At 44.6% G+C, this 22,753-nt stretch overlaps 1 protein-coding gene across 1 annotated transcript in view; it reads right to left on the bottom strand.

Annotated features, from left to right (window-relative positions):
* cacna1ia (calcium voltage-gated channel subunit alpha1 Ia) overlaps positions 1-22,753 on the bottom strand; it is a 589,581-nt gene that overhangs the window by 5,086 nt on the left and 561,742 nt on the right. Inside the window, exons 30-35 of the mRNA XM_059953562.1 lie at positions 19,871-19,992; positions 17,284-17,613; positions 14,148-14,294; positions 12,001-12,138; positions 7,457-7,637; positions 1,878-2,056 (exon numbers count right to left, since the gene is read on the bottom strand). Of these exons, the coding sequence (XP_059809545.1) occupies positions 1,878-2,056; positions 7,457-7,637; positions 12,001-12,138; positions 14,148-14,294; positions 17,284-17,613; positions 19,871-19,992 (1,097 nt within the window). The remainder of the gene's footprint in view (positions 1-1,877; positions 2,057-7,456; positions 7,638-12,000; positions 12,139-14,147; positions 14,295-17,283; positions 17,614-19,870; positions 19,993-22,753) is intronic.

The raw sequence follows: 22,753 nt of genomic DNA, 5'->3' as shown, positions 1-22,753 counted from the left end.
ACAGCCTTAGAATAGAAGGATGTCTCTTTACAACAGAGATGAAGAGGAATTTCTGTAGCCAGAGGGTGGTGAATCTATAGAATCCATTGCCACAGACGGCTGTGGGGCCAAGTCATTGGGTATATTTAAAACAGAGATTGATAGGTTCTTAATTAATCAGGTTGCCAAAGGTTACAGGGAGAAAGCAGGAGAATGGGGTTGAGAGGGATAATAAATCAGCCATGATTGAATGACGGAGCAGACTCGATGGGTGGAATGGCCTAATTCTGCTCCTATGTCTTATGGTCTTTGGCTCCATGTCTGAAGTTCTGGGGAATTCCAATATTCCCTTTTCTTGATTCCGAATCTTTCACAAAATATCACAAGATGTGGATGTCATTGGCAATGCCAGCACTTATGGCCCATCCCAACTTTCTTGAACTGAGGAGGTAAAATGTGAATCAGACTGCTGAGTCTGGAGACACACATTGGCCAGACTGGATAAAGATGGCAGAGTTCATCCCTAGCAGAACGTTAGTGAACAACGAGTTTCTGTGACAACTCTGTCTACCTTTGGGTGAAGGAACAACACTTTATATTCCATCTGGCTAGCCTCCAAACTAATATCCATTTCTCCTTCCGGTTAAAAAAAAATTCAACCCCCACCCCACCTTCGTCTATTTTCCACTCTGACCTTTCACTTCTTCTCACCTGCCTATTGCTTCCCCCTGTTTCCTCTCCTCCCTCCCTTTCTCCTATGGGCCACTCTCCTCTCCTATCAGATCCCTTCTTCTCCAGCTGTTGACCTTTCCACCCATTCGGCTTCATCTATCACCTTCCAGCTAGCCTCTTTCTCCTTCCCACACTTTTTATTCTGGTGTCCTCCCCCTTTGTAATGCCTGAACTGTTTTGTGTACTTTATGCAGTCCTGGGTAGGTCTGTAGTCTAGTGTAGTATTTTTTTTCCGAGTTTTTTTAAATAGTTCAGCCCAGTTTTTGTACTGTGTCATGTAACACCATGGTCCTGAAAAAACATTGTCTCATTTTCACTATGTACTGTACCAGCAGTTATGATTGAAATGACAATAAAAAGCAACTTGACTTGACTTCCTCCTCAGACCTGATGAAGGGTCTTGGCCCAAAACATCAACAGTTTATTCATTTCCATAGGTGCTGAGTTCCTCCAGCATTTTGTGTGTTGCTTTGGATTTCCAGCATCTCCAGACTTTCTCATGTCTATACTTGATTCAAAATCCAGATTAATTTAAGAGAGATTCAAGAGATGCTGATATTTGGCAAAATAAAACAAACTGCTGCAGGAACTCAAAAAATCGAACAGCATCTGTTGGAGGAAATAAAGTGTCGATATTTTGCATTAAGACCGTGCATCAGAACCTCAGGATTTTGGACAGAACTTTCCTACCTCTTAAGTTAAATGCATCTTTGAGCCCCAGGCTGCCTTGGAGGGATTTGAACTTGTGTCTCTATCACAAGACCAGTAAGGATTAAAGATTAGCTTTATTTGTCACATGTAGATCAAAGCATCGAAACACACAGTGAAGTGCGTCCCAACGGTCCAAATAGGTAGTGAGGGCAGCCCGCAGTGACATCGTGCTTCTGGCATCAACAGAGCATGTCCACAACTTGCTAGCCCTCACTAGCCCACACAACTTTGGAACGTGGGACGAAATGTGGTCATGGCGAGAATGTATGAACTCCTGACTGACCGCAGTGGGAATTGAACTACGATCGTGAGTCAAACCCTACCCTCTATCACCGTACCCATTTTGGCAAGCAAGACAGCCATCCTAACCTATGACCAACCCTTACCCCCACCGCACCCCCCAGCTCCTCTAGGGAAGTGACCCCTCTCGAAATTGCTGACTTGCAGTGACCTACCTGCCTCTGCAGGGACCAGGTCAGGGTTGGAGACTGCAGCGAGGTCCAGGAGCCAGAGGGAGGGATCTTGAGAGGCTGGCTGTTGGTGTCCTGGGCTGTGGGCAAGGGAGCCACTGGGTGAAAAATTCCGCTGGTAAGCTGAAGACAAGAAGAGCCAGTAGGCTCCTGGGGAGGAGTGACTGAGAAAAAGCAACCAAGAGTTAAGCCTGGACACTTCTCCCCCAGTTCACTGGGAGCAGGGATAATAACCATTAACAATTCCATTTATCAGTCATCTTTAATCGATTAATTAATCAATTTATTGAGATATGGCACAAAGTAAGTCCTTCAAACCATTCTGCCCAGCAAACCCCCCCCCCCCCCATTTAATACTAGCCTAATCCTGGGATAAGTTACAACGACCAATGAACCTACCAACTGATATGTCTCTGGACTGAGGGAGGAAACCGGAGCACCCGGAGGAAACCCATACGGTCACGGAGAGAACGTACAAACTCCTTACAGGCAGTGGCGGGAATTGAACCCTGGTTGCCAGTACTGTAAAGCGCTGTGCTAATCACTACACCGCTGTGCTGTCCTTGACCGTAATGTAGTGAGAGGTCTCAGGGACCATTACTGAGACCTCAACATCAAATGCGAATTAATGCAGATTAAGTGAGGGATTGTTGATAAATTGATCAAAATGCAGGTGTAAGGAACATCTCTGTAAGATAGAGAGGGAAAGGTTTGGGAAGCCGTTCTCAGTTATGCATTAAATAACTCAATTTATTTCCTGGAGGCCTTTAGTTCTTTTGAGCCCATGTTGGCTTTTCAAATGTATCTGTTTGATTCTTGTCACATTTCCATCCCCCTTGTTTGAAACATTCTTTTCCCTTAATACAGTGTCAGGAAGTGCATGGCCATGCTCTTTGGCAGAAGGAATAAAGGCATAGACTACTTTCTAAATGGGGAGCAAATTCAGAAATCAGAGGTGCAAAGGGCCTCATGCAGGATTCCCTCCAAAGGTATCGTGCAGGTTGAGTCTGTGGTGAGGAGGGCAAATGCAATGTTAGCATTCCCTTTGAGAGGACTTGAATATAAAAGCATTTATTTATTGAGAGGTATTGTTAAGAACACACTTGGACAATTGTGAGCAGTTCTGGGCCCCTAATCTAAGAAGGAATGGGCTGGCAATGGAGAGGGGCCAGAGGAGGTTCATGAGAATGATCCTAGGAATGAAAGGGTATGAGGAGAGTTTGATGTACTCAATGGAGTTTGGAAGAATGAGGGGGGATCTTTTTGCAACCTGCTGAATATTGAATGACCTAGAGACAGTGGAGATGTTTCCTATAGTGGGGGAGTCTACAACCAGAGGACAAGGCCTCAGAATACGTTTGTTCCTTTAGAACAGAGATGAGGAGGAATTTCTTGAGCCAAATCCGTGGAATTCATTGCCACAGACGGCTGTGCTGTGGAGGCCAAGTCGTTGGGTATATTTAAAGCAGAGATTGATAGGTTCTTGATTTGTAAGGGCATTAAAGGTAAAGGGAAGAAGACAGGAGAGTGGGGTTGAGAGGGATAGTAAATCAGCCATGGTGGAATGGTGTGGCAGACATGATGGGCTCAATGGCCTAGCTCTGCTTCTGGGTGAATGAATGCATGTGACTTTGAGGGGACATGGAAATTTGATGAACTAAGGGTTAAATCTGGAAAACATGATGGTGCAATCAAACTAAATATTTCTATTCTCTCAGCTTCGTCTCTTTCTTTGCGACAATGACTTGCTTTCTCTCTCTGCAATTGCTTGTCCTCCCCTGAATCTCACTCACTTGGAAGGTCTTACAATACATCACCTTCAATGCTTCGGAATATCCCAAAGCACTCCAGAACCTATTAAGTACTTCTGAAGTGCAGTCTCTTTTGTGACACCGGCAACAAATGTACAGCAAGTTGTCACAAAAGGCAGTGAGATAGTTGACCAGGTGACCTGTTGTTACTGACGGCCATTGAAACTGGAATCCAACATGAACTCCCACTCTTCAAAACAGTGGCTGAGATAGTTCCTCTGCTTAACAAGTCATCTGAAAGATAGTAATTCTGACAGCTTTTCACACCCTCGGATCTGCACAAGGATTAAACACAAGGATTCTGCAGTTTCTGGAAATTCAGAGCAACACACACGGAATGCTGGGCGAAATCAGCACCGACGGAAATGAATAAATGGTCAATGATTTGGGCCGAGACCCTTCACCAGGACCGGAGAGGAAGGGGCAAGGAGCCAGAATAAGACGAGGAGAGTGATTGCAAGCTGGCAGGTGATAGGTGAGAGCAGGTGAGGGGGAAGGTGGACGATAGAGTGGGGGGGGGGTGAAGTGTGAAGCTGGGATGTGACAGGTAGAGAAGGTACCGCACAAGGTCGTAAACAATGGAACTGATGAACTACTGCCCCTTCCTTTCCCGTCCTGATAAAGAGTCACCATACTCCCCTCCATACTGCTGTCTGACTTGCTTAGTTCCTCCAGCACCTTGTGTGTCTTACCCTCCACTATATCTTGTAAAGAATTTAAAAAATTGCAAGCTTAAAAAGGGAACCATGAAACCACAAGATTATAACAAAGACACATCAGGGAAGGAAATCTGCTGTCTTTCCTGCTTAACGCATTCAAAATGCTGGAGGAGCCCAGCAGGTCAGGCAGCGTCTATGAGAGGAATAAAGGGCTGAGGTTTCAGGCTGAGACCCTTCATCAATGCTGTTGGAGGACGGTGCCAGAGCGAAGTTTAACCGACACGGTTTGTGGACTCTAATTCATGTATGATGTGCTTCTAGATTTCCTGGTTGCTCCTAGTTGCTAGTTTGAGTGATTTTTAAATCGGGGCAGGCTGCAAATAATAAACACTGAGCTGAACTGAATATACCTTTCAATTTTGTGTTTTATATCCCGTGTTTTTGCTAATTTTTTGTTGCCGCTTACATGATTTTTTTGCGTGTGTGGGGGGGTTTGATGTAAATTTTTGAATGGATTCAACCATTCTTCTTTGTTTTGGGGCTGTCTGTGGGGATGATTATTCTAAGAGCCGTTTTCTGCATACGTACTTTGATAACAAATTAACTTTGAAGCTTTTGAATCTTTATTCCTTTCCACAGATGCTGCCTGATCTGCATTTTGTGTGTGTTGTTCCGGATTTCCCTCCAAGAGGACTGCAACTCTGTCGTGGTTTGGAGGCTTGTGTGCCTCAATGACCCAGCGATGTTAGCTGGAGTCAGGACTTTATGCTTTGACTCTTGGTAGGGTCACCCATATCAAAATGGTTAAAGGGCAGAGGCCACGCAGCTTAAATGGAAAAATAAATTACGGCCCGGGATACGAATCTTTTAACTCAAACAATGGTGCTCAATTTCTCTCTCTTTCTACAGCATCTATTGCCAAGGGGCATTAGCACAGCAGAGGATCGAGAAGACAGCTGGCAGGGTTGGAGAATTCTAAATGATGAAAAGATTTTGCTTTATTTGTCACAGTGAAATGTGTTGTCTGCGTCAAATCCAATCAGCGAGGATTGTGCTGGGCAGCCCACGAGTGTCGCCACACTTGCGGCGCCCGCAACTCACTGACCCTTACTCGTACATCTTTGGAATGTGACAGCACTTGGAGAAAACCCATGTGAAAATGGGGAGAACGCACCTGGGGTGGGGTGGGGTGGGGGGGTTGTAAGAGTAACACGTACGAGAGGTTCGCCCTCTCTTTCCCTTTGTCCCTGGGGCATGCTACGTAGAACCACTGGGAAGGTGTGCTCTGTGCGCATTCTTAAATAGATAACTGCTCATTGAATATTTAGTTCTGTAGTTTGTGTCTCTTGCGGGGACTTAAATGTTTGGTCTAATTTTTCACTGTTTGCAAATAAATGATTAATATTCTTATTCGTAGTCTGTTTTCTGTCTCACAAACCAAACCCGCAAACCGGCTTCCATGTTACAGTAATCAGAAGCGGAAAGCAAATTTAATGCACAGCCAAACATAATAGATTTGTGCACAGTAAGTCCTTAAAGGCTCGGGTTTTACAGTTCTTTCTATGCCTCTCCAGATTTTGACGTGCATTAATAAAGAAAGGATATTTGGTCAAAGATTTCTCAACACCCCTGCCTGTCCATTGGCTGAATTCAATGTCAGTGTCTATGTTTGTTAACGCTGATTTATACTTCTGCGTCAAATGAACGCTGTAGGTACGGCGTAGCCGTGTAACCTATGCTGTACCCTACACCCTACCATATGCCATAGCCTGACGTGCACCTCTCCAAAAATGTAACTGCGCATCACGGCAACGCAGACCGCAACAACTGTGATTGGTCTGTTCGGTGGCATCGCATTTCCTCCTGTCTATAGGCATACCGCATGTACGCTGGTGCAAAATAAATGGTTGGAGATGATGAACCAAATCGTCAAATCCATGTCTCTCAGTGGCCAGACAAGCACAGAAAATTCACCCTCCTTCTGCTTCAATCTGTCCAATGGTCGTACACGCCATCTCCTCCGACGTCTTCTCCCTTTTCTGCGTTGCAGTAATTTCCATAAAAGTAACCCTTGTTCAACATTTATTAGCTCCATCTCCAACATGGTGCGCTCAGTTGCCATTAGGAACCCCACCGCCAACTAGCGTGTTGGCGGTGAATTGCAGAGCGACACAGACACACCAATGCACAGGTATAAATGCTCACAACGGCGCAGGCCACTTACGAAGGCTACGGGATAGTATTTATACTATGCATAAGTGTATAAATCAGCCTTTAGTGTCTACACAATGTTAGTATCTTCAGTAGCATAGTGGTCAGCACAACGCTTTACAGTACAGGTCACCCAGGTTCAATTCCCGCTGCTGCCTGTACAGAGTTTGTACGTTCTCCCCGTGACTACGTGGGTTTCCTCCTACAGTCCAAAGGTGTACTGGTTGGTAAGGAAATTGGTCGTCTATAAATTGTCCTGTGATTAGGCTAGGGTTAAATTGGAGGTTGCTGGGTGGTGCGGCGTGAAGGACCGGAAGGGCCTATTCCGCACATTATCTCAAAATAAATTTTTTTTTAAATTACACACAAGCAAACCGGGTTCAATTCCCACTGTTCAGCGTAAGGAGTTTCCCTGTGCATTTCTTCCGGGTGCTCCCACAGTCCGTATGGGCTAGTAGATTCATTAGACACATGGGTGTAACTGGGCAGCAAGGGCTCTCAGCTTTGTTACTTTTGCTTACATTGCTCCTGAGCCCAACGTTAAGAAACTGACCTGGGAATGGCTTTAAACGTATTCCAACACTGAACCACACATTGATCAGGATTAGTCAAACTTCGGTTAAAACGTAAGTGCTTAAGAAGAAACATAGAGGTGGAGAGGGAAAGTTGGAGATAACGTTCAGAGAGAAATACAGGGTCTGTCAGCTGAAGACATGGACACCACTGATCAAATATTGAAGTTCAGACTGAGACTTCCCTTGTTAAGTTCCAGTTGTCAAGTGGAACAGAGAGATAGCACAGGAACAGGACCAGGGACATTGCACACAATAAGTACAACGTTTGTACATATATATATATATAAAAGCTTGGATTAATGGCTCACCAGCGATCTGCTCTGTGGGCCCTGACTGTGTCGTGGTAAAGGCTTGGCCCAAAGCTGTATTCTCGGCTTGTGAAGTGTAACTGCTGTTTGGCAGCGATGCTGTTCTGTAAATCGCTGCTTCCTTCACTGTTAGCATATTTGAGCTGTCATTCTCAGCAATGTCGTGACTATCTGTTCCTTCCTGTTAACGTAAAGCACACACTCTAGTGTTTTCCTCTACTGAAGGTGCAAAGAAACTCCAGCACTTTTAAGATTGTAAACTGTCCCATTAAAGATCACTTCAACAATTAGCATTCATTTCGAGAGGACTGGAACATAAAAGCAAGGATGTAACGCTGAGGCTTTATAAAGCATGGTGAGGCCTCACTTGGAGTATAGTGAGCAGGTTTGGGCCCTTTATTTAAGAAAGGACATACTGACATTGAAGAGGATTCAAAGGAGGTTCATGAGAATGATTCCAGGAATGAAAGGGTTAACACACGAGGACTGATTGATGGCTCTGGTCCTGGACTCACTAGAATTCAGACAAGGGGTGACCTTACTGAAAGCTTTTGAATATTGAAAGGCCTTGACAGAGTGGACGTGGAGTGGATGTTTCCTATGATGGAGGAGCCTAGGACCAGAGGGCACAGCCTCATAAAATAGAGGGATCTCCATTTAGAACGGAGATGAGGAGGAATTCCTTTAGCCAGGCAATGGTGAATCTGTGGAATCCATTGCTACAGATGGATGTAGAGGTCAAGTAATTTGGTACACGGTATATAAGGCAGAGATTAATAGGTTCTTGAAGGGTTACGGGAGAAAGCAGAAGTTGATAGATTCTTGACTGGTCAGGGCATGAAGGGATATGGGGATTGGGCTGAAAGGGAAATGGATCAGCCATGATGAAATGGCACAACAGACTCGATGGGCCAAATGGCCTAATTCTGCTCCTGTATCTTATCGTTGAACATCAGTTATTTTTACATGCACAAGATGGCTGGAAAGACAGTTCCAATTTTCTTCCCAAGCAGGAAGGTGAGAGGCACTTTAACAGGCCACTGCAGTTTCTATATTAAAGCTGATCCCAAAGATTTGATGGGTACCATGATTCACACCGATTGACAATGAAGGAACAGGAATATATTTCTGAGTTGGGTGGGGGAGAACAGTAGTGTAACAGTCAGTGCAATCACTTTACAGCATTAGTGGTCACTGATCGAGGTTCGATTCCCTCTGCTGTCTGAAAGGAGTTAGTGTGCTCTCCCCGTGACCTTGTGGGTTTCCGGCAGGAGCTCCAGTTCCCTCCAATGTGCCAAAGCTGCACGGTTAGCATCAAATTGTGTGCATGCTGTGTTGGCACTGGAATCATGGTGGCACGTTATGCCCCCAGCATAATCATTATGCCCCCAGCATAATGCCCCCATCATTATGCCCCCAGCATAATCATTATGCCCCCAGCATAATCTATGCTAATTTGATTTGACATGAACATTCCATTTTATGTGTTATCAGAAGACATAGAAGTAGAATCAGGCTATTCGGCCTATCGAGTTCAATCCACCATTCCATCATGACAGATTCATTATCCCTCTCAACCATATTCTCTCACCTTCTCCCCTGAAAGCCCAAGACCATTAATAATAATACTAGATGTTGACAAGGAAGTATTGAATTGCAGTAATGAATTAAACGACACCAAGAGTATGTAAGAATTAAGTTCAAAGTTCAATGTAAATTTATTATCCAAGTCCATATATGTCACCATATACAACCCTGAGATTCATTTTCTTGTGGGAATTCTCAATAGAACAATATTCATAAATAATATTCATAATAGAATAATAACCATAATCAAATCAATGAAAGACCAACTTGAGTGTTCAATCAGTGTGCAAATTACAACAAACTTTAAAAAAGAAAGAAATTGTAATAATAAATAAATAAACGATAAATACTGAGATCATGACATGAAGAGTCCTTGAAAGTGACTCCACAGGTTGTGGGAACATTTCACTGATGGGGCAAGCGAAGTTATCCCCTTTGGTTCAAGATCCTGATGGTTGAGGGGTAGTAAATGTCCCTGAACCTGGTGGTGTGAGCCCTAATGCTCCTGTACCTTCTTCTTGATGGTAGCAATGAGGAGAGAGCATGGTGTGGGTGAGTGGGTGTATATTTGGAAGATCTATTAGAGTCATTTGGATTATTACAGTGTATCTATAGGACAGGGTATACTATAGCTGAAATGTATAGACATGGAGAGAATGAATGGTTAAGGATGTGTACTAGTGAATGTTGTGTCCATAAGAGCATAAGACATAGGAGCAGAATTAGACTCTTCGGCCCATTGAGCCTGCTCCGCCATTTCATCATGCCTGATTTCAGATCCCATTCAACCCCATAACTGCCCTCTCATCATATCCCTTGATGCCCTTGATATCCCTTGTCCTGGAAATTGTTGCACTTTCTGCGTGAGGAAAGGCAAAATAATTCTCATGCTCCAGATCTGTGGCTTCTGAGTGGTTGAGAGGCTTTGGGTGTCAGGAGTTAAGTCACTTGCAGGATACACAATTTACTAGCTCTAATCCTTACACCTTTGGAATGTGGTTGGAAACCGGAAAACCTGGAGGAAACCCACACAGTCGCAGAGAGAACATACAAGCTCCTTACGGACAGTGGTGGGAATTGAACAGTGATTTGTGATCGCTGGCCCTGTAAAGTGGGCAAAGAAGTGGCAGATAGAATACAAAGTCAGGATATGGTCTTGCACTTTGGCAGAAGTAATAAAAGCATAGACTATTTTCTAAATGGAGAGAAAATTCAAAAATTGGAGGTGCAAAGCTACTTGGGAGTCCTAGTGCAGGATTCCTTAAAGGTTAATTTGCAGGTTGAGCCGGTAGTGAGGAAGGCAAATGCAATATTAGCATCCATTTTGAGAGAACTAGAATATAAAAGCAAGGACGTAATGTTGAGGTTTTATAAGGCACAGGCGAGGCCTCACTTGGAGTATTGTGAGCCTCAATACTGTGTCCCTCATCTAAGGAAGGATATGCCATCATTGGAGAGGGTTTTAAGAAAGTTCACAAAAATGATTCCTGAATTGAAAGGCTTATCATATGAGGAGTATTTGATGGCTCTTGGCCTGTACTCACTGGAATTAACAAGAATGATGGGGGATCTAACTGAAACCTGTCAAATGTCGAAAATCCTCAATAGAGTGGAGGTGGAGAGGATGTTTCCTATGGTAGGAGAGTCTAGGACCAGAAGACACAGCCTCAGAATAGAAGAACTTCCATTTAGAATGGAGATGAGGAGGAATTTCATTAGCCGGAGAGTAGTAAACCTGTGGAATTCATTGGCACAGGTTGTGGAGGCCAGGTTATTGGACGTATTTAAGGTGGAGGTTGATAGATTCTTGATTACTCAGGGCATGAAGGTATATGGAGAGAAGGCAGGAGGTTGGGACTGGGAAGGAAAATGGATCAGCATGCTGAAATGGCAGAGCAGATATAATGGGCCAAGTGGCCTGCACCTGCTCCTGTATCTTTTGGTCTTATGGAAGAAGTGGGTAGAGAAGCAGGGGTTTTGTAACAGAGATTAGATCTTGTGGTCATCAAGGTATCAGAATTGGAAGAGCCTAGAGCTTTCAGAAGGTGATTGGTTCTCTGCCTTTCTGCCTTGCAGTGGAAAGCAGTCACCCAGCAATGACCTTTTCAAGTCATAAAGCACTACAGCCCTTTGGCCCATCTAGATAATGCTGACCTGATCTTCTGCTTAGTCCCATTAACCTCCACCTGGATCATCTAGGCACCTATCCAAACTTCTCTTCAATGTTACAATTGAACTCTCCTCCACCATTTCCACTGGCAGCTCGTTCCACATTCGCACTAGCCTCTGAGTGAAGAAGTTTCTTCTATGAGCCTCTTAGATAGGTACATAGAAAAATAGAGGACTTTGCACTAGGGAAATTCTAGGCAGTTTCTAGAGTAGGTTACATGGTCGGTACAACATTGTGGGCCAAAGGGCCTGTAATGTGCTGTAGATTTCTATGTTCTATGTAGTATATTTCCCCCCAGATCCCACTTAAATATTTTACCTTTCATCCTACGGACTCTAGCTCTAATCTCACCCAATTTGAGGGGGAAAAGCCTGCGTGCATTCTTTATATTTATCCCCCAAAGAGTTTTGTATTCCTCAATGTGATCTCTCCTCATTCACTTGCCTTTCCTGAAGTGTGGTGATCAGAATCAGAATGGGGCGTAATATCCTTGTGCTCAGTGTAAGGAACAGCCCTAAACCACACGCAGAATTAGCATTAAGCTTGTTCCATTACTGAGCCATACACTAGACAGGGGATCTAGAATCAGGTTAAAAAAAATTAGCACTTGAAGAACATTATAGAGAAGGAGTGAGGAGGTTAGAGACCTGGTTATTTGGGGACGCAGTTGCTGATGAGCCAAGATCAGATAATTGCCCTTGTCAAATCAAACCAAGAGCAAGCACAAGAGAGGATTAGACCATCACACGGGACAACTAAAAAGTCTCTCTGGACACATTGCCCTCACCTTCTCCTCATATTCTCTGGCCGTGAGTTGAGGCCCGCTCTCGTCTGAACTCAAGTCGTCAGCCAAGACGACAGAAGACGATTTGTCCGAGAGGAAGTCTGAGATTAATGAGAACGCTTCTGTCTCTGCGAGGTGAACCTGGAAGGAAACAGCCGATTCAGTGAGACCGGGCGGTGGTCATCTTTCGGAGCTGCATTCCAATCTTTCAGAAATAACTTCACTGAGGCAAAAGGAGCAGAAGAAAGATGAGACTGTTTTTTAAAAAACACACACACGCGATCTGGAACAGACTGCCTGAAATGGTGGTGGAAGCAGATCAGTGGAAACTATCTGATGACTAAATATTGATAGACACTGTGGGGAAAATGCAGGGTGAAGAGAAATATGGGAACAACAAAAGGCTGTTCAGCCCATTGAGTCTATCAGATCGAGGTCTGGTCTTTGTCTGAACTCCACCTTCTAAACTAGGTTCCACTTTTCTTAAACCCACATCAGTGGTGCTTTTGCTATAACTGCATCATTATGTTCTGCATTCTTGTTTCTTATCTACAACCTTGGTGTACTTATGTAACTGCTTTATTGTCACATGTGCCAAGATACAGTGGAAAGCTTTGCGTGCCACTCCCATGCAAACCATCACACAGGACATATGAGAAATCTCTCTTTGGACACGTTAGGCTCACCTTCTCATCACAGTCTCTGGCCAGCTACTCCGGTTTCCTCCCACACTTCAAGGCGCATGGGTTAGGATTAGTAAACTGTGGGCATGCCATGTTGGCACTGGAAACAAGGCGAATGTGCCCAGCACATACCTTGCTGATCTGATTTGACACAAACGGCGCATTTCACTGCATATTTCGATGTACATGTGACAAATAAAGCCAATCTTTATCTTTTCATCATTATCTTTATCCAGATATTTGCTTTCCCCTTTGTGCTACCTTGCCTAGAAATGGATGGCATGCATGTACGGAGGTTTCTCACCGTATCTTGGTACAAATGAAATAGGTAAAACAATTACCAACAGTTTGTCAATTTCAAGTTTTCTGGCTGGAATTCCCTCCCCTGTCCTCTCCTCCCTCCACCCCACCAACCTCAAGGAGAGAGTGTTCTAGATTTCCGTCAGACGTCCGTCTAATCAGAATGTCTTCCTCTGGACAGGTACAGATTAAATGGGCCAAATGGCCTCTTTCTGTGGCACATCAGTGTGCAGTTTTGTAAACAGTTTAGAGAAACATGGCAGGATGCAGTATGTGAACAAGTGGGTCATGGCTCTGTAATTAACTATCATACAGCCTCTAACCTCAATCTGTGTACAGCACATTATCTCATCGCTGGTACAGACTGAAGCCAAGTGGCAGACTTCGACTGTGAGACTGTAGAACAAAGGACGCTATTCTTACTGCCTAAGATGACGCACAGGCAGCCCGCCCATGGTGTGTGAAGTCATTACTGAGCATCTGAAAAAGTTGCTGGAGATCATCAATACTTAGCTCGTTATTGCTGCCAGTCTAGAGAAGAGAAGCACCCGATTAAAGATGGGCCCTTGCTGCTATGAGGGACGTTAAGAAACAGGAGCAGGGGAAGGCCATTCAGCCCATCAAGCCTGCTCTACCATTCAATAACATCACGGCTGATCTTTGATCTCAGCAGGGCTAGAACTTTTCCTTTCATTCTACTAACATCTAAAATTCTGTCGATCAGTGACCGTGCTTCCTCTGGGGTGGAAAATCCTAAAGAGTCATAGCCTTTGGGAGAAATAAACTCTTCCAATCTGCATCCTAAATCCTTACTTGGAGACTGTGACCACGTGGTCTAAGACTGGGGAAACATGGACTCCACGTTTACCTCATCCAACCCCTTTAAGAATAAAGACCCAAGAGGCTGCAGATGCTGGAACCTGGAGCGACACACAAAGGCGATGGAAGAACTCAGCAGGTCGGGCAGCATCTGTGGAGGGAAATGGACAGCTGAGGTCTCCTCATTGCTGCCTGACCCACTGAGTTCCTCTAGCCCTTTCGAGAATGTTTCAGGGTATGTGATGAATGCACTACATTAAGTACTGCTGAGGGAGGTGGGGGTGGTGGGGTGGGGAGGAGCACCACAAAGAAACAAAGACATGAGGATACAGAAGGCAGATTGGTCACCTCTTGCTTGTCGTGTTGGCAGTTCCTGCAGGTGGGAGATGATGAGTAATGATGGAAGATGGATCCAGAGAGGCTGTCGATCATCAAGAGTTCACTCTCGCAGGTGTCCCGTATGATCAGGGAGACACTGTCCAGCCACAGATTCTCCTACGGTGTTACAAAAAGACTCGGATCCATCCTTTTATCTAGAGTTTATAGTTCTGAACACTTCTATGCATTTCAATAGCGCTTATTTCTTCCTTCATAGAACATAAAACAGAGTGCAGGACAGAAACTGGCCCTTTGGTCCACAATATCTGGGCCAAATGTGATGTTGAATTGAACTATATCTCTTTTGTCTGTACATGATCCATACTCTTTCATTCCCTATCAAGTCTAAGGGAAATCCTCTTAATCGCCACTATCATATCTGCTTCTACCACTACCCATGGCAGCCAGCTCCAGACACCTACCATTTTGTATAAACATTCTTGCCCCGCACATTTCATTTAAACTTTCTCAGCTGAAATGTGTGTTCTTTGCTATTTGACATTTCTACCTGGGATTCTGACTCTCTACCCTATCTAAGGCCTCTCCTGGTTTAATGAACCTTCATCAGATCTCCCCTCAGCCTCTGCCGCTCCAGAGAAAACAACCAAAGGTTGTCAAACTTCTCCTTATAACCTATATTATCTAATACAAGCGGTATCCTAGAACCCTCTTCTGGACCTTTTTGAAAGCCTCCACGTTCTTCGTGTAATAGGAGCAAAGAGGCTTACACACGATAGTCCAAGTGCAGCCTAACCAAAGTCTTATACAGCAGGATCATGACTTCCTGACTCCTATGGTCATTGCTCTGATTAATGACGGGCAAGTATGCCTATCCCTTCTTGATCACCTTATCTTTTTGTCTTCCAAATGGAGAATTTTCCCCTTTCTGATTTTCCATTGATTCTCCAACCCAGGCCTCATGAAGCCTGTGGGCCGCATGCTGCCTTCATGTCCAGTTACGTCTTCTCCACCTATGCTCAGAGATCTCAGAGCGGAATGACTGGAGTTCATCAAAGTTAGACCAGGATTAGGGGATAGTGAAGGCCTGCCAGTGCCTGAGTTTGTACTGGATCGCAGTCTGACCTATACCTTAATTCCACCTCCTCGACTTGGGTCTATAACCCTTAATTTCCTTGCTCCACTCTCTAGCAATACAATCTTAGCTTCATCTTTCTGACCTCAGCCATCTCAATAGCCCTCATGGGAGCAAGCTTCCAGAAATCCACTAGGCTTTGTGTGACGAATTTTTCCTGACATCAGTTCTGAACGATTCAGTTCCCATTTTAAGATTATCTTTCCTTGTTCTGGAATCTTCCTCCTTCTCTCTTAAGCTGCTCTGTTGCTGTGCTGGTGGAATGTAACCTGCTCTTGTGGAGAGGCGTGGTAGCGTAGCGGTTAGTGCAGTCCTATCCCAGAGCCTGCTATAGGTGTTCAATTCCCACAGCTGCCTGAAGGGAGTTTGGACCTTCTCCCTGTGACTGTGTGGGTTCCCCTCAGCTGCTCCATTTTAATCCCCCCCACATCCCAAAGATGTACGGGCCAGAGTTGGAGCTAGTAAATTGTGGGCATTCTTTGCTGGTGCCAGAAGCATGCCGACACAGCACATCCTCTGACTGTGTTGATCATTGACGCAAATGATGCATTTCACTGTACGTTTCGATGTACAAATGTAACAAATAAGGCTAAACTTACTTTCTTTCTTTATAAACTTTATTGAGCAATATACTGTATCATGGTGCTCACCTTGGAATGGTATTGTTGCATGGAGTCCCTGATAAGAGCTCTCTTCGAATGTAATGTAACTTCCACTCTCTTAGACTGCTCTCCTCATTGTAAACTTTGTTTTATATCTGTCCTCTCAGTCAGGCCTCCCACCTCTACCCTGGCTAAGACTCTCACCTTGGGCCAACTGCTCCAGTGCTGACTGGGCCACAAAGCTGCCACTCTCCACAAGGAGCTGGCTTGCACTTGAAGCTTTGGGGGTGAGTGAGGAAGATTGAGGATTCTGGCTTAGGGACTTTAGTGGGAGGGGAATGGAGGCAAAATTTCCAACTGTCCAGGATAAACGACAGTAGCAGGAGAAGACAACCCCTAACTGGTTGAGATCGGATGAAGAGCCTGTTCTGATGAGATAGGGACATAAACAGAACTTCAGGAGCATTGGCCTTCATAAATCTAAATACTAAGTATAGGAGTTGGGATGTTTCATTGAAGTTGTATAAGATGTTGGTGAGGCCTAATTTTGAGTATGGGTGCAGTTCTGGTCACCTACCTGTAGGAAAGATATCAATAAGATTGAAAGTGTGCAGAGAAATTTACAAGGATGCTACTGGAACTAGAGGACCTGAACAAAAGGAAAGGTTGAATAGGTTACGACTTCATTCTCTGGAGTGTAGGAGAAAGAGGGATTTGATAGAGGTATACAAAATTATGAGGGGTATAGATAGGGTAAATGCAAGCAGGCTTGTTCCACTGAAGATGGGTGAGACTTGAAGGTCATATGTTAAGGGTGAAAGGTGAAATACTTATGAGGAACACGAGGGGGAACTTCTTCAGTCTGAGAGGAATGAGAGTGGAATGAGCTGCCAGGAGAAGTGGGGGATTTCAAAACTTAAGAGAAATTTGGATACATACATGGATGGGAGGGGCATGGAGGGCCATGATGGGATAGGCAGAATAACAGTTCAGCATGGACTAGATGGGCCGAAGGACCTGTTTCTACGCTGTAGTGCTCTATAACTTTAATACTAGTGAATGATTCGAAACCCAAGAACACATTCAGAGTGATGGGCAGAGGCCACTTGGGACATAAAAGACAAACATTTTTACATGGTGTTGGCTCTGACTGAAACTCAGTGCCTCAGACAACCGATTAGCTCTTAAGGGAACAGAAATTAGAAGTCTATGGGAAAATGGGATTGCTCTACAGGGAACTGACATGGACTTGGTGGGAGAAATAGCTTCTTGCGATCCCACAGTGCCCAGATGATTCTATGGCAGCAGAGAGAGTGCGAAGTGTTATGGGTGGGAGGGGGGTTGAGGGGAGGAGGTGGGTTATAAATAAGCACACCATAATTAAGGGTGGATAGGGTAATGCTGCGTTTACCTGTGCGGGCGAGATGTGTTTTCCTGGATCCTGCCTCTCGCCTTTCCTCTTGTGGCTGCTGTCCGGCGCGGGGAGAGTCCCGGAGGCAGAAGGGCTCGCCGGCGGCCCGCACAGACCCTGGGCGAGCTCCATCTCGATCTCCGCGTCCAGCTCCGCATCCTCCAGCGCCTCCTTGTTGCTGTCGTCCAGGTGCTTCATGAGGACGGCGACCACCACATTGATCAGCACAAACTGGGCCGTCAGCACGAAGCTCACGAAGTACAGCGGCGAGATGAACTGGAGGTTGCTGAGGCAGGTCCGGTCATCACTGGAGCAATCGCGGAGCGTGTCCTGGCAACAACAACAACCTCCACTTATATAGTAGCCCAGTGCACTCCACACTTGTGCTTATAGCAAACACTTAGAATGAACCTTATGAGGGGGTTCTGGTGTGGGTAAATAAATGCTTAGTCAAAAAGGTATGTTTTACAGAGTCTAGTTGGTCACAAACATGAAGATGGATTGAAATGCCTTGTTCACAAGAAGCTCACAGAGAAAACAATAATACTATGTACACTCAGTAGCCACTTTATTAAGTACCCCTGTACACCTGTTCATCAGTGCAAATGTTTAATCAGCCAATCACGAGGCAGCAACACAACGCATGAAAGCATGCAGATATGGTCAAGAGGTTCAGTTGTTATTCACAACAAACACCACAAAGGGGAAGGAATGTGACCTAAACCACTTTGACCATGGAATGATTGGGGATGGTTTCAGTATCTCAGAGACTGCTGATCTCCTGGGATTTTCATGCACAACTGTCTCTAGAGTTTGCAGAGAATGGTGCAAACTCCCTCCCAAAAAAAAAACCATTCAGTGAGTGGCAGTTCTGGGGGGTGAAAATGCCTTGATAATGAGAGAAGTCAAAGGAGAATGGCCGGACTTGTTCAAGCTGACAGGAAGGCGACAGTAACTGAATTAACCACAGGTTACAACGGTGGGGTGCGGAAGAGCATCTCTGAACGCACAATATGTCAAACCGTGAAGTGGAGCTACAGCAGCAGAAGACCATGAACATACACTCAGTGGCCACTTTATTAGATCCAGGAGTTATCTAATAAAGGATAAACAGGAGATACTTAATAAAGTGCACACTGAGCAGCATACAAAACAGCAGGATAGTGCCCTTTGCAGTAAAATCTTAAGCATCCAAAAATGCATTAATTTTTATGAGCTTTTAATTAGTTATAACCAATTATAAAATTATTACTTAGACTAATTGCAAGATTAATTTCTAAGATTATGTGAGGCATAGACAGAATACATAGCCAGCAACTTATTTTCCAGGGGTTGTAATGTCTAATACTAGAAGCCATGCATTTAAGGTAAGAGAGGGTAAAATCAAAGGAGATGCGTGGGGTGATCTTTTTTCGCTGGAGAGCGGTGGGTGCTTGGAATGCGCTGGCCGGGGAGGCGGTGGTTGTGGCATATTCAACCAAAACATTTATCAGGCTCTTAGACAAGCACATGAATATGCAGAGAATGGAGGGATATGGACCTGTGGGAGACAGAAGGCATCAGTTTAGTTCAGAATTTAATTATTAGCTACTTCATCTAGTACAGCATTGTGGGCGGAACAACCTGAGCTTGTGTTGTACTGTTCTATGTTTTAACTGCTGAATTATCGAGAGAGGTAGAGTTAGGAGTACAAAAATAAGGCAGCACCACTGCGAAGGGGCTATGGAAGAGGTGGTTGTTCCGGGAGCCTGATAGCCGCGGGCAAGAAGCAGTTCTTAACTCTGGACATCTGGGCTTTTGAAACTCCAGTCTCTTTTCTCAGAAGGTGGAAAAAAAGGAAAGGGCAACACCCACAATGTGCTGGAGGAGCTCAGCAGGTCAGGTAACATCAATGGGTGAGAATACCCAGTCGATGTTTCGGGCCGAGACCCTTCATCAGGACTGAGAGGAAAGTATGGCAGATGCAACTAGCCTTCCAGAAGAGAGTTGTAGAGGCTTAAGGAAGGCATTCCAAGCCTAGGGCCAAAGCAGTTTAAGGTGCAGGTGACATAAATTTAGGGATTTTGGAAGACTTGAATTGGATCTCTGAGCACAGAAGGGGTGAAGGATGAAAGAAGACCTGGTATGGAAAAGAATAACTTTGCATCAACCCAGAAACATCTGAAACATTTTGAATGCAAAGATGTGAGAAATCTACAATCAGTGGCCAATTTATTAGGTACCTCCTATACCTAATAAAGTAACCCCTGAGTGTATGTTCGTGTTCCCCTGCTGCTGTAGCCCATCCACTTCAAGGTTCAACACCTTATACATTCAGAGATGCTCTCCTGCACACCACAGTTGTAACACGTGGTTATCTGAGTTACTGTCACCTTCCTGTCAGCTTGAACCAGTCTGGCCATTCCCCTCTGACCTCTCTCATTAACAAGGCATTTTTGCTTACTGGATGCTTTCTTTTGGGTTTTTTTTTGCACCATTCTCTGTAAACTCTAAAGACTGTTGTGCATGAAAATCCCAGGAGATCAGCAATTTCTGAGATACTCAAACCACCCCATCTGGTGCCAATAATCATTCGACGGTCTCCTACCTTCATTATCCCATTCCAGTTATCGCCAGTTGACACCTGGAACAACGTCAGGAATGCCATCCCGAAATTCTCGAAGGTGGCGTGGCGGCTCATTCCTTCACACGGATGGTCCTCATCGCAAACTTGGGAGGAGAAAAGAAGTTTGATTTAGATGGTGGCCATTACCTGGAGGGGTCTCAATCTGGGCAATGAATAGTTCAAAGTAAATTCAAAGTAAATTTATTATCAAAGTACATATATGTCACCAAATACTACCCTAAGATTCATTTTCTTTCAAGCATTCAAAGTTCAAAGTCAATTTTATTATCAGAGTACATATATGTCACTATATACCATGGGTCCATAGAACCATAGAACAGTACAGCACAGTACAGGCCCTTCAGCCCTCCATGTTGTGCTGACCCAAATAACCCTTAAAAAAAAACATACTACACCCACACTACCCCATAACCTTCCACGGTAGTGTAGTGATAAGCACAACTCTTTACAGTACCAGCGACCTGGGTTCAATGCCCATTGCTGCCTGTATGGAGTTAGTACAATCTCCCCGTGACAGTCTGCGTTTCCTCTGGGTGCTCCGGTTTCCTCCCACAGTCCAAAGATCTACCAGTTGGCAGGTTAATCGGCCATTGTAAATCATCCTGCGATTAGGCTCAGATTAAAAAAACAATTGGGGGATCGCTGGCTGGAGAACCTCGAAGGGCCTATTCCATGCTGTTTCTAAATAAATATAAAAAATATAAACAACCCCGAGATTCATTGTCTTACTCAATAAATCTGTAGAATAATAACCATAACAGAATCAGTGAAAGACCACCCGTCAGGGTGTTCAGCCAGAGTGCAGAAGACAACAAACTGCAAATACAAAATGAAGAGATGATAATAAATAAATAAGCAATAAATATTGAGAACATGAGGTGAACAGTCCTTGAAGGTGAGTCCCTAAATTGTGGAAACATATCAATGATGAGGAGAGTGACTTCATCTGCTTTTTCTCCAGCCCACAGGAGCAGGCAGATATAGCAGTTACTCTGAAACATTCCTCGAAATGCAGGGTTAAGGCTGATTTATACTTGTGCGTACGGGCTATGCCGCAGCCTACGCCGTAGCCCTGATTTTCACTTCTGCGTCACTCTACGTCGTAGCGAGCATGCGTTGATGTGCCAAAACACTAGCTGGTGGTGGGGTTTCTATGCCATTATGTTGAGTTTCTTCATAACAGACATGGACAAGAAAATGCATTTCAAACATTTTCGCGTGTCGGCAGGTAGATTTGATGATTTGGTTCATCTATTTCACATCGGTGTACAGACATGGCAGAGAAGAAGCAACCGGAAATGCGTAGGAGGAAATGTGATGCCACCAAGCGGATCAATCACAGTTGTTGTGGCCTGCGTCGCTGCGACGCGTGAGTGAGTTTTTTTGGGGAGTTGCACGTCACCCTACGGCGTAGGGTATGGCATAGGTACAGCATAGGGTACACGGTACCTACAGCGTACATGCGATGCACAAGTATAAATCAGCCTTTAGGGTTAACATAGTTGTGGGCAGAGTGTTCTCATACAATACTATAGGTGCAAACACATACACTTCCGATTGCCCATTACACAGCCTGCCATTCTGGTTGCCTATTACAGAAAGGTTTTGGGAAGTGTACAGAAGAAGTTCACCGGGATTTTCATTTTACTTGTTTACTTATTGAGATAATAGGCCCTTCCGGCCCCTCGAGCTACTCCACCCAACAAACCTCCGATTTGATGATAATGATGGTACCCATCTGTTTCGAAGGACGGTGGAGAGCGGCAGTGGACAGACCTGTCCAGGGCACAAACCTGGGCAAAAGATACGGAGACAGCAATGCCTTTGAACAGAAAATCCTACAAAAGGTAGTGGATTTGGCCCAGTACATCACAGGTAAAGTCCTCCCAACCATTGAGCACATCTACATGAAACGCTGTTGTGGGAAGTCAGCATCCATCATCAGAGATCCCTTCCATGCTCTTTTCTCATTGCTGCCATCAGGTAGAAGATACAAGAACTTCAGGATTCACACCACCAGGGTCAAGAACAGCTACTACCCCTCAACCATCAGACTCTTGAACAAAAGGGGATATTACCCCTCAACCAATGATCTCACTTCAAGGACTTTTTATTTCATTATCTCATAGTCTCATTACTTATTGTTATTTATTTATATTTGCATTTACACTGTTTTTTTAATCTTCTGCACTCTGGTTGATCTTTCATTGATCTTCTTATAGTTACTATCCTGTAGATTTGCTGAGTATGCCTGCAGGAAAATGAATCTCTGGGTTGTATATTTCTGACGTACATGTATTTTGATAATAAAATTTATTTTAGAATTTAGAAACATAGAAAACCTACAGCTCCCCCGGCACACAATGCTGTGGCGAACATGTACCTACTTTAGGAATTACCTAGGGTTACCCATAGCCCTCTATTTTTCTAAGCTCCATGTACCTATCCAGGAGTCTCTTAAAAGACCCTATCTTATCCGCCTCCACCACCTCTGCCGGCAGCCCATTCCACGCACTCACCACTCCCTGCGTAAAAGACTTACCTCTGACATCTCCTCTGTACCTGCTTCCAAGCACACGAAGTCTGAACTTTCAGCCCACAAAGTCTGTGCTCAACATGTTGCCCAGTTTAACTATCCCTCTGCATGCATATCTTTGCATTACTTGTATCTTCATGTATCAATCTAAAACCCTCTGAAACATCACTATTGTATCTTTTTGCACCATCTCTTGATAGCTCATTCCAGGTACCCACCATGGGCATCTCCTTCAAACATGTCCTCCCTCACCTTAAAGCTCGGTCTGCTATTATTTGACATTTCTACTTTGAGGAAAGTATCTGTCT

Source organism: Hypanus sabinus, chromosome 29 (genome assembly GCF_030144855.1).
Source record: "Hypanus sabinus isolate sHypSab1 chromosome 29, sHypSab1.hap1, whole genome shotgun sequence".
NCBI classification, from domain to species: Eukaryota; Metazoa; Chordata; class Chondrichthyes; order Myliobatiformes; family Dasyatidae; genus Hypanus; species Hypanus sabinus.
The sequence above is the reverse complement of the archived record's forward strand: the minus strand, read 5'-3'. Positions and strand labels throughout refer to the sequence as shown.